The sequence below is a fragment of the Pipra filicauda genome, unplaced genomic scaffold (assembly GCF_003945595.2).
Source record: "Pipra filicauda isolate LSUMZ 115617 unplaced genomic scaffold, ASM394559v2 scaffold212_size3012638_pilon, whole genome shotgun sequence".
NCBI lineage: Eukaryota > Metazoa > Chordata > Aves > Passeriformes > Pipridae > Pipra > Pipra filicauda.
In genome coordinates, this window is record NW_024104324.1 from 2062382 (window position 1) to 2074138 (window position 11757).

At 47.1% G+C, this 11757-nt stretch overlaps 1 protein-coding gene across 4 annotated transcripts; it reads right to left on the reverse strand.

The window, feature by feature from the left end:
• Positions 1 to 1192: 1192 nt before the first annotated feature.
• SLC25A47 (solute carrier family 25 member 47) lies at positions 1193 to 11749 on the reverse strand. Of its 4 annotated transcripts, none has more exons than XM_039381107.1 (7): positions 11524 to 11749; positions 10183 to 10298; positions 4475 to 4518; positions 4120 to 4191; positions 3629 to 3811; positions 2281 to 2551; positions 1193 to 1497 (listed from the first exon to the last, which is right to left on the reverse strand). In XM_039381107.1, exons 2-7 carry the CDS (start codon positions 10208 to 10210, stop codon positions 1211 to 1213), a joined length of 885 nt encoding a protein of 294 aa, XP_039237041.1. In that variant the 5' UTR covers positions 10211 to 10298; positions 11524 to 11749; the 3' UTR covers positions 1193 to 1210. The 4 variants fall into 4 exon arrangements, with proteins under 4 accessions (XP_039237041.1, XP_039237042.1, XP_039237040.1 ...); XM_039381108.1 differs by lacking the exon at positions 11524 to 11749 and adding an exon at positions 11343 to 11432; XM_039381106.1 differs by lacking the exon at positions 11524 to 11749 and adding an exon at positions 11087 to 11216.
• Between the last annotated feature and the right edge of the window lie 8 nt (positions 11750 to 11757).

An 11757-nucleotide genomic window follows, 5' to 3' on the forward strand; every position in this document is an offset into this window, starting at 1 on the left:
GATCCAGTCCACTCCAAGTGTCTTCATGCAGGGATTAAAACAGAGAGAAAAAGCATATATGTGGCCCCTGAGGCAGGATGAACAAACTAAAGTATTTCTGGGATTAGGGGTTTTCCTTCTGAAGCAATAGCATGGGTGTTGTTTTTTTCAATTGGCATGTTAATGAAAAGTAGGAAAAAGTAATGAAAAAGAAGTAATAGGAAGATGAGAAAGAAGTAATAAATTCTTTCAAAATATACCTTTGATAAAATAACATTTGGCTGCTCCTAACAGCATCATTTAAAGGGAGAAGAGTATGCACTTTTGAAAGCTGTAAATTAATTATGCTCTATAGCTTTGCAACTCTCCTTTAACTTGCCTAACCCCGCCAGTGCGCAGATTTTACAGCAGCCTTTCCTTTGAGAAAGCAAAGAGGCTTTGCATCTATTTCCACCCTCCCTACAGGATGAGAACAGATTGCCTCCAAAGCTGTGCCAAGCTCAGAGAGATGCTGTTCCATAGGCCTCCATGAGAGGCCTGATGCTGTGTAGGGCTCTGGGAGAAAATCACGTGGCTGCCGGGAAACCGTGCCTGGCGTGCCTGGCGTCACTGCAGTGAGGCCATTAGCTGGTTATGTAAACAGACCATGCCTGCCACTCATTAAATAGCAACAGGGAAAAGCAAGGACATTCATATTTCAGCTGCTGCCAAGGGGATATAACTGTAGAGTACTCTGGGAAAATTACAGCTGGGAAAGTGAAGTTACAGCCTGAAGCACAAATATGTAAGTCACTCAGTGAATGCAGTGCAGGCATTACATGTAAAGAGCGCAGGCTGGATAGTGCTAAATCTTACACAAACTCCCCCCAGCTCTTGCTTTGGTCGTGAGGATCATTTTCTGGGCTGGTAGAAAACGAAATTAAGTACTTTACCAAAACCTCTGATCAGACAAGCAGCTTGTTAGAACATAAATATTCCCAAATGTTTCAAGGGCCAAAGCAGCAGCTACAGTCTAAATACTTTAACGAGATAAAAGAGAGGTTGTATGTGAATCCAAGGCTCCCTGATGAGTTTGTAATCCTATTGGAATGAAACAAAGCCATCAGTCATCAGCTTTGTGCTGAAATGTCCATGCTTCTTATGCTGTCCATCAATTCAGCAGTTGATTGTGGATTTTGTATTACAAAAAAGAATAACAAACAAGATACACCTCTGAAAAGACTAGAACGAGCTATTTTTTGCTTATGTAACGATCTGTAAATCTCAGTACAGCTTCATACGTTACAAACACTACCATGTTCACAGGAAAGGCACGAATGCAGTTTAAACCCAGTCCTTTGAAAAGCACTTTTGCACCCTCCTTTCTCACACTTTCCCTAACACAGTGGATCAGGCCCTTGTACTTGTGCTGGTCCGATTCATCTATTTGCATCCGTGATTTGATGACATCCATGGGAGTAGCTAATCCCCAGGCCAGGACTCCAGCAAAACCCCCAGAAAGCAGCACAACGAGGAAACCTGCAGGAGAGAGTGAACGGAGGAGCAGTTCACTTGAGTCTCACGTAGCTACAAGCATCTCAGATTTGTCAATGAACTTGGGTAACTTTCATGTTTTTTCAGAAGTTATTTTGTCCAGCTCTTGCATTTGTGTGTTTCCAGTGATCTCACAAAATACTCGTTTTTGCACACATGGCACTTTGAACACCACGCAAACTAGATGTGGTGCAGCCTGAGAGCACTCAGATAGATCTACTTATTTTTATAATTCCCAGAGAGATACTCTTTGCTGAATGTTACCTATTCAATCTTTTCTCAAAGAGGATAGTTGCTTTTTGGAGCAAAATCACAACTAAGAACCTGAAATGTCTTTACGTTCTGCAACTGGACTTTATTTTCAAGTCCTGGACTGACCCTTATCTGTGCTCTGTGATGGCTCCTGGGAGGCTTGTCCATGTTTCATTTCTAGTTACATATCCTGTTTCTGCATTAACAGGATTTCATATCCACATATGAGGCAGCAGAGCATGCTGTAAAAACCCCTTTTGCTGGAGGAGGAGTAGCTGCTCAGAGACAAGGTTGTGCCAGTGAAGCCATCACAGGGAGGCTGCTGGCACCCATGCTTGGGGCCCAAAACTAGCCCCGCAGCACCAGAAAACACAAACACAGCAACCCTGCTTGAGGATCAGGTCTGGGTGAGGTTTTATAGGTACTGGGTGATATTTGCCAAGAACCATTTCCCTCTTAGAGTGGTGTTAAATAAGCCATTTTTGCAGGTAATGCCAGATGCTTTCCGATACCTACCTGGTTTATTTTTCCCAGCTGGTGTGAGCCAGTCACACAGAGCAGAATAGGAAAGGAAATATACTGCAGAAGCAGAGCAATCCCTGCAGAGTAATGCAGAGCAGCCCTTGTAGAGACCCCCAAAACCTTCCTCCTTGGTGATCACCTTCAGACAGTGCAGAGACCCTTGGTACTTTGGTTTGGAAACAGGCTGAGATGTGACAGAAGGGTGTGGGTTTCTCTGAGTCTGCATCCGAACTTTAGCCACTTCACTGGGGTTTGTCAACACAACCTGTAACATCAGAGGGTGGTGTTTTAACCCTTCACATTTAAACAGTGTATTATCCCCTTCCTGAAAACTTGTTGTCTCCCAAATTTTCAGGCAGTAATATTGTCTGCAAACTCTAGCAAGTTCCAGCCTCCTCCCCTCTGCCTGTGCCATTCCACCCAGCAGCAGCAGGACACGTGTGTGAGCTGCACTGGGCAGAGTGGAAGGCAAGGCAGAAATCAACACCAGATATTAAATACCTGTGACTACTTGCTAAACCAGATGGGCACAAAAAGGGTATGTCTTCAGCTATAGGGAAGCATACATCAGGGCTCTTGTTTGTATATGCATTTGAACCAAGACCTTAAAGACTTTAAAAAAATTAGCCTGTGTTGAGTCACTGACTGCTAGGAAACACCTGGAAACCTGACCATCTGCTCTGCAAGAGGATTGTGACCCAGCATGCCACCGGGGTGATGGGGTGAGCTCCACCACATTCACAGCACCTTTGGATGCTCACAGAGATCCATCTGCTTGTGGGAAACTGCTCCTGGATTCAGCCTCACCTCCCCATCCCAGGATCATACATGTTTCCAGGCAGCATCAGTTCTTGGTAGTGCCCTATTGAGTTTTAACTCCTGGCAAGGCAGCATTGTGCACTGCCCATTTCAGCAGCAATACCATGCTGGGCTTGTGGGGCCACTGGGAAAGGACCAACCTGTGCTTCAACTTAGTTATCTCTTTTCTTACATAAACACACCATCAGAGCCACTTGGGAAGTTTACTGCCTAAGTCGTTTTTTCTTCCTTGTTCTCTGTTTGCTGCCAAGGTCCATGTTATTCTAAGAGCATGTTCTCAAGTATTTTGATGCTCTAAACCAAATCCATCATCAGCTGCCCAGCAGGACTTGGCCATCCCACTGACCAACCAGTGAGGGGGCAGCATGGGCAAAGCATGACCTCCCCTGCAAAAACAAACTCACCAGACTTGTTGCATGTTCCCCTGAGGCCTCTCGGGCCAAAAACATTCCCAGCCTTTCTAGCCTCCTGTGTTTGTGAACAAGATCTCTTGTTGTGCTTTCCCTGACGGCTGTTTACCTACCCGGACAGCACCGGCAGCAGCTCCAGCAAGGGAAACATCCAGCTTGGATGGCTTTGCATCTGCAGCCCCGTATCGCAGCTTGCAGATTGTACAGAGGAAGTTCTTGTATGTGCCAAAGGAAACAGAAGAAATTGCTGATACGGCAAGGACTGATGCAGACACACCTTTGTAAAATCCCCAAATCTAGTGGGAAACAGGGGAGAAAAGACTTTTAAGAGTGAATGGCACAGAAAAGCATTTTCTTGAAAGCACTGGCTTGTGGGAAACTGCTCCTGCGTCCAGCCTCACCTCCCTGTCCCCGGACCATGCACGTTTGCCAGGCAGCATCGTTTTCATCTTACAGCTCATCAGCAAAGCTAAATTTCACCCTCTTCCAACAAATGGTTGTGTGTAAATGGTGCCCACCCTCGTCAAACTGACAGAAACAGCTCTGCTTCCCTGAAACAAGTCATCAGCAATGAGTATCAGCAATTCTGATGAGAGGTACCTACTTTTTCTGTCCTGTATGTTTCTTGAACACAGTGCCAAAACCCTTTGTAATGCTTCTCAGTCTGAATTCTCACCTAGGAATACAGGAGCAACTTTAAAATGCAGATATCAGATTTTAAAAAAAAATAAATCAACAAATGCCATAGCAGCAAATCAGAAATTAATCATAAAAGAGCATCACCAAACAATTTAATTTTTCTTTGAAGGAGACAAACAACACAACCAAATATGGTGAAATATGTAGATGTAATGAAGATAAAGCATTCTCATGGGACTAGTATTCTGGAAAGGAGGGGGAAAGCAAAAGGGCCTACTTGTTTTTGTTCTACAGTCAAGAAATAAAGCTCCAACAGGTACCTTCACTGTGTCCAGCGGATAACCCACGGCTGTGCTTAGGCCACCTGAAACAGAGAATGCGTCGGAGATGGTTACAACACGTCACGACAGAAAGTTTTCACGCATCACAGAAGGGCATTGGTCAATAGCAGAAAACACAGCTTCAGAGTCCTGCCATGCTTGGCACCAAAACTCTCTTGAGCTCCAGTAATGTCGTTTGAGCCAAGAATGACAGAAAAATCACGCACATTCCTCTGTGTTACCAAGACACACTCAGAGAAGGAATCATAACATCATGAGAAACTTACCAGGGAGGAATAACACCACAGTGCAAGATGGGACAGCAAGAAACACTGATAGAACTGCTCCAGGAAGACTGAAGGGATGATATTGGACTGCTATTTTTTCCCCTTTCAGCTTGGGCAGTAAGGCATCTTTGGACTATGACCAAGCACCCTCATGTGCAGTGTAAGCATCCCCACTCACATAAGTGAGTCTCTGGAGCAATTTTGGTTCTCCATACTTGACTTGGAAATATTAAGGAATAAAAACAGCGCTCACAAGAATATATATATAAGAGTGGTCCTCATACATTAGAGGTTCTCAGCAATCTCTCTTGAAGACAGGAGAGGTGCTCCTGCTGCCTCCAGGGACTAACATGTCCTGGCTGAAGCTTGCAAAGCACATCTACATGGGTGAGGAATTATTGAGGCATTTAGGTCCACAGCACCATGCTGGACTAAGCCTCTGAAGGGCATTTCCTACCTGCGCCAAGCACTGCTGCAAAAGCAGGGTAAGGAGTGAAAGCACAGGAATCTTGGAGTCCTGGCAGGCTGGTGTGGTGCTGGGGCACAGCACAACCAGCAGCACTGCTCTGCAGTGAGACCACCCTCCAGCTGTCCCTTGGGGCACATCAGGATTTGGGAAAGCGAGGGTGTGCTCAAAGCCAGGGCTCCACAGCCCTCCCCATACACCAGCTGACTGTGACTCCCCGTCTGCTGCTGTGACGGCATGTCCAGAGGGTGGGGGAAGCTGCCAATCCTCTCTCAACACCCAGGCTCACTCAAAGAACTTAAAATAGCCACTGGAGTTGGAAATGTAATAATCCTATGAGACAGTTACTGCCTTAATGTCACGTAAGGACAGCTAAAGAGCTCCAACAAGAATTTCTGTTGGTTGCAGTAACAAATAGATCATCCCCACGCCTGTCCTCACCTCACCAGCTCTGATATAAATGGTGGCAGACACAGCAAGTGATAAAGGTGCTGACCAGCTAACTTCCTCCCAGTACATCTAATGCCAAGTCACTTGAGAGGAAATCAGGCTGGAGGATCATGGAGATGTATCCATGTGACTTATTTAGACAGAGACTGAGTTCATACAAGTGCTTGATGAGCCCTTCAGGGAGCCAGGCAGTCAGAGGTACAGGGCATATCTGGTGGCTCACAGGTTGGAAACTGCCTCTCATTGAGTGCTTCTTTAAAAAGACTTCAAAACCAAGCTGTTTAAATATGTATAAGTTGCTGTGGGCGTGTTCACTTGTGATTACATGGCTGCCTGGGAGCTCTGGAAAGCTCTCCTGTGTTCTGCAGAAAAGCGGCTGCTGCTACTGTGATTCACCAGGAGACAATCCCAAAGTGCGTTACTCGGAAGAAAACAGCCAACAGCATCTCAGTCGCAGAAAAATGAGGTTTTTTCTTAAAAAATATCTATCAACTCTGATATCAGCTAACCAGAAATGAAGGTGAAAAATGGGCCAAGATGGAAGAGATGGAAGGATGAAAGAGAGAGGCAAGGGGGAATACACAGGCAGTATTATGGCTTGAAGAAGGAACACCTTTGGTCCAAGCAGAGCGTGACAATGCACAAAGTCACCTGGGGACACCTGCACTGTCCTGGCCACTGGCCAGAGTAAACATGGACACTGCCAGACAGAGAAGAGCAACATGTAGGTCAATGCCAACATGACAATGCTGACCTCAGAGCTGCAGTCCCCTGTCCGAAGAACCCCATCCCGCCTGGGAGGATTTGGCATCACATCGGTTTCAGAGTTCCTGAATCTTGGAGGCAGTGGCCATAGGCTGACTGGATGCTAGCAACACGGGGAGGCAGCATGCACAGCTAAGTCCTGGCTTGCTGCACTGGCTCAGGAATGTAGGAGCTCATGCAGATCATGTACCAAGGCTTATTTGGGTCAGTGTTTGACAAGAACTGACCTCCCTTTGGAGAAATTGCCCTGTTCACACATTTAAATGCAAAGACAACAGCGTAGCAGATTGCCCCAAAACAGATTGTTTCCCACGGTTTCTCAGTCCTAAGGGCTCCCAATCAACTTGATTCCAACAAGGACCAAGCATCTCCACTTGGGAGGGGGACATAAAGGTAAATTTTTTACTGCTCCCACCAGAGATGTGAATCCCTGAAACCTCCAAATAAACACAGCCTACCATGAACTACACTCCTTAGGAGCCAAAACACTCCAAGCAGTTGCCAGAGCTGAAGAGCTCAGCCAAGTCCGACAAAGGTCAAAGAAGAAGGGTACACTGTCACACAATATAAATAGCCTGGGACTAAGATAGCATGACCCACACATGCCCTGTTTGCACAGCAGAATCTAAGAAGGCCAGCAATGTATAGCATGCATACAGGAGAGGATTCCTATGGAACTCCTGCTGAGTAACACTGCATCAGTTGTGACAAAAATAAATAGCAAAACCAGTGAGTGACCTTTTTTGATTTTAGTGAGCTGTTCTTTATGCCTGCTTTGTCTGAGACGTTCCCAGGTATTGTGCAGAGGTTGTGGCGTTGCCTCCTACACACACACACAGAGTGTGGGTACAAAAGGGATTACTCACAGTCTCTTCACAAGTCAGGGCACTCTGACCAGGCAATTTAACTAAGGAGGGATGCTGGTGGGATGACAATCACTAGAGAGCAAGCTGTAGAGAGCCCACCAGGCTGCAACAGCTCCAAGCTGTTGGCAAACCCTTGGTTGAGTGACCCAGGGAGAAGCAGGGGTCATTGTCTATACAGTGTATGAGTAGAAAACAACTTCTGAAGACCTTTGTTTTGTGTAGTGCCCCATCCCCTAAACAAGCTGAGTTTTATTCAGTAACATGACCCTGGTGGTGGTCAGCAGGAGCTGCTTTATCTGTGAGAACAAGTTGACAGCATGTTCCTTCTGTAGAGGGACTATTTTATCTACACTTGGACTGTCTGTGACCTCACAGTTGTGGAAAAGCCCAGGTGTGCTGCAGACCCTGCTGCTCTACCCCTGCTGGGTGAATCTCAGCCTCCCCTTCCAAAATCAATAACCCTATTCATCAATCCTCATCCCCTACCACAGCCCAGGCTGCTGCTGTAGCAAGGCTAGAAAGCATACATGGGATCATAGGAAAATTCAAGTTGGAAGGGACCTCAGGAGGTCTCTAGTCCAACCTCCTGCTCAGCTTTACTGGCCAGGAAAGACATCCTTACAGATGAGCTACTTCCCAAATCATTCAGCCACATTTTCTGGTTATTGAAAGTCTCCACAGTCATTAAGCATGTTTCTCTCATGTTTTTTCCATCTGGAGTCACAGCAGATCACTGTTTCCTGGGCTGAAGATGATGAGCTTACCCCATGACCACAGAAGCCATAGCCCAGAGGAGATGCATGATATCTGCAGCTGCCTGAGGCAGCCTGAGGATGGATCATTACATGGAATTTGAATGGGCAGCACCTCTGCTGTTTTTCAGAAGTGCTTAAGCCATGCTTTCTCCAAAACACTCTGAAAACAGATCAAGGTTACAAGAATGTAATTTACTAAACAGAAATTCTCTTATTTTTTATATTGCCTCTTGAGTTACTTGATGCTCCTCAGCTGGTTTTGCAGCCTCCTTAGGAACACGAAAACTGCTTCAGCTCCAACAAACATAAATCAAGAAACAAGCTCAGCACCAAAATCCATCCAGTTCTTGCAGAAAAGCTGTCCCATCCTGGAAGCTGTCCCATGTGAGGGTAGGGATGTCGGCCCTGAAGCCCTCCACACGTACCTTACACATGTCTATGTGCAAGCCTCCAGCAGGGAACAGCCTGCCAGAACACACCTCTCTCAGCCAGTGAGAAGTTGCATTATCCCTTCTAGATAAAGCCCTGAGATGGACATTGATTACAGGATGGAAAATCTTGCTCTCTGTCACTGTGAGGTCAGTAAAGTGTCTTAAAACAAGCAAAGGCTGAGCCTGTATCCAGGGCACCCATGGGAGATCCCTGCTTCATGGTCGGACAGCTCCCAATGCTGGTGCCTGGACAGGGGGTTACAATACAAACCACGGCTTTTCATGGGAGCTGGGGCAGAATGCTGAGGTGAACAGTCATGTTGAAACTGTGTTTTCAGCTCTTCATTTCTCTTGCAGAAGAAGTTTGTCCTTAAGTGGCCTATCTCAAACTGTGCCAAAAAAGCAAAGTAGTCCAAGCAACAAAAGCAATCATCTCTGCTCTACCATGAAGTCTTAGAGGAGGTTTGGTGAATCCAATGGGATGGACATCCCATTGCTAGCCCCAGCACAGGGCTCCCTTCTCTACAGGAGAGAAAGAGGAGGAGAAAAATGAGCTGTCATGGAGGGTTGGTTATACCCTCCTCTCCCATAAAGGGTCTTTTCCAAGCAGGGTCTCTCAACACCCCAGGAAGACCAACACTGCAAGAAACAGGCACCTCCTGGTCCAGACAGATGCTGCTGAGATGCCAAACCTCACCCCACTTGCACAGTTTGCATGATGAGCAATTAAAAGGTGCAGGGTAAAACTCATCACGGCCCTCCCAGGACAAGCACATCTGCAGTGGTGCCACAGGGTGCCACAGGTGCCAGTGGCTCCTGGTAAGGGAAAATGCCAAATTTCAGCAAATCTCAAAGTGAGATCTGATGTGCAGGCTTGGGCTGGATATCTCAGCCACCTGGCAGATTTACCCGGCCTTTCTGTCAGTGGTGACCCCAAGGCTTTTCTCTTGCTATTTATTGGTATATATTATCTTGGATACTCCACTAAATCTTATAAGATTTCAGCAAAGAAATGAGACTGATGGGTATACTTTGTTGTTTAAAACAAAGCTGGGTTTGAGCAGTACATGATCTAAAAATGTCTCAAATTTAATCACACTTCTCTCCTGTTACTTTTTTTATATACAGCTAACCTACTTTCTCCCAGATCAGAGCCTGCTGTAGCACGCCTGCGCTATCACCCTCACAACTGCAAATACATCTTAACCTCAGACAATGCAAAGACCGTTCATTCAGACATTCTTCACTGCAACAACGCCATGCTTCCTCCCCTCCTGTCTCACAAATCACATCCTCAGCCCCCCAGAGCCATGATTCCAGCAGGTTGCTGGGTCCCCAAGACACCAGGCACATGAGGGTTTGCTGTCCGGGCAGTATGAGCTGGTTTGTATCAGCACACAAGGTATTACAGTCTGTCTCTTCCTATTAGAGTTATACCGTGTCCCGCTGCAATCAGATCAGAGGAGATTGCAAGATGACCTCAGATGACCAAGCTGCAGCACTGCCTCTCCAGCAGTTCTGTGAACCTGCTCCGATGACATTTTCCGTTAATAAGGAAGAATACACTGTTAGCAAGCAGCCCCCACTGAAAGACTCTCAGCTCTGCTATTGAGACTTTGCCCTTTAGCTGAACAAGAGGCAAACACAGCAATCTGCTCTCATCAACAACCACTAATTTATGTATTTACCTCCAATGGCCCCAGCAATGAAATCCATCCAGAGTGCGTCTGCTGCCTTAATCACCCTGAAGTAGTGTTAGGGAGGTAGAAGGAAGGAGTTCTGTCTTCCTAGAGCCCTGCAGGTCCTGTGGAGACAGTGTGATTTGCAATATGAATAACCTTCCTACAGTCTTCTCTTGCCTCTGGGGATTGTGAGCCTTGATGAATCTGTACACTGGAGGCAGAGCCGGGTAGTCTGGAACTGATCCAGGAACACAGTGAATAAGTAATCCCATGAAGCCCTGAAATGCTGTGCCAAAGCTGCTGTTCCCAGTGCCCTTCTACTTGGAAAGTCACGAGGGGTGGTGACTGGCAGGGTAATACTGGCTGTGAAGGGGCCATTCCCCGCTGTACTTATTAGCTCCAGAAGACAGCTTTGCACACTTGTTTGCCACAGGACACTCTTGCCCTGCACCACAGAGAATTTCATGACACCCTTTCCATCAATGAAAATTCCTTGTGCCTTTCCTAAGCTATTTTTCTTGACTTTCCTAACCCATGAAGCTGACCCCAAACCTCTACCCAGATCCTCACAGATTATTACCTGCTCATTATGTATACCTGTTGTGAAGCCCAGAAATTAATCCAACCACATCCAGAGCATTTGCTTCTATTTCAGACAACAGCATAGTTTTCCCAGCCCCTGCAGCAGCTCTGCTTCTTCACTTTCTGCTCAGTTTTTCAATCCCCTTTCCAATGTCATCTCCTTTCTGACTTCAGTGGCAGAGCAGGAATCACAATTGCTGCTGACCACACTCCAGTGTTTTGCCCTGATGGGGTGATGCCTCTAGCAGCACAATACGAATGCCCCCAGCCATGCCTCTTAATCATGGGCCCATTTCCGAAAACCAACAAAATAGAACCGGAGTCCTACTCCATTATTCCTAGCTGCACTGTGCCGGCGGCCGGCCTGCTTTGAACACTCTAATTTCCTCGAAGCAGACGCTTCAGGCCCCGTGGGACACTCAGCTAAGAGCATCGAGGGGGCTCCGAGAGGCAGGGGCTGGGACAGACTCGTCCCGTGGCGGACTGCCTGACCCACGCTCAACTGCTGTTCACACGGAACCCTGCTCCACTTCGGCCTTCAAAGCTCTCCTTTCAATATTTGCTAATACCACCAAGATCTGCACCTGCGGCGGCTCCACCCGGGCCCACACCCCAGACTTGGAGGCGCACTGCAGGGGCCCTCCTATGCATGGCGGCCCAGACCTCCCAGGCTTCACACTGCCGGTGACAGCCGGGTGCAGGCCTGACGCTCCAGCACCATCCATTTCCAGGGCTAGTTGATTCAGCAGGTGAGTTGTTACACACTCCTTAGCAGATTCCAACTTCCGTGGCCAGCGTCCTGCTCAGCCTCGGGAGCAGACGTGTTCTCAGCTGGTGGTTCAGCTGCCTTCGTCTCTTTGCCATCTTGTGGGATAGAGTTCTCTGGGTTTCTGCATCGGCAGCTGAAGTTACGGTGGTACCGACGTTGAGGTGGTTGCTGACTTCAGGTTTCATCCCCTTGGTTCTCTTCACCTTCTTCTTTCTCTCTAGGTTGTCTTT

Excerpts from the sequence above, each read along its gene's own strand:
- SLC25A47 (XM_039381107.1), bottom strand. The coding sequence starts at position 10,210 with ATGGATTTCATTGCTGGGGCCATTGGAG. Across the intron at positions 4,519-10,182 it reads CATTGCTGGGGCCATTGGAG|GTGGCCTAAGCACAGCCGTG; the intron begins GTAAATACATAA and ends TCTCTGTTTCAG. Across the intron at positions 3,812-4,119 it reads AAACATACAGGACAGAAAAA|ATTTGGGGATTTTACAAAGG; the intron begins GTAGGTACCTCT and ends GTTTCCCACTAG.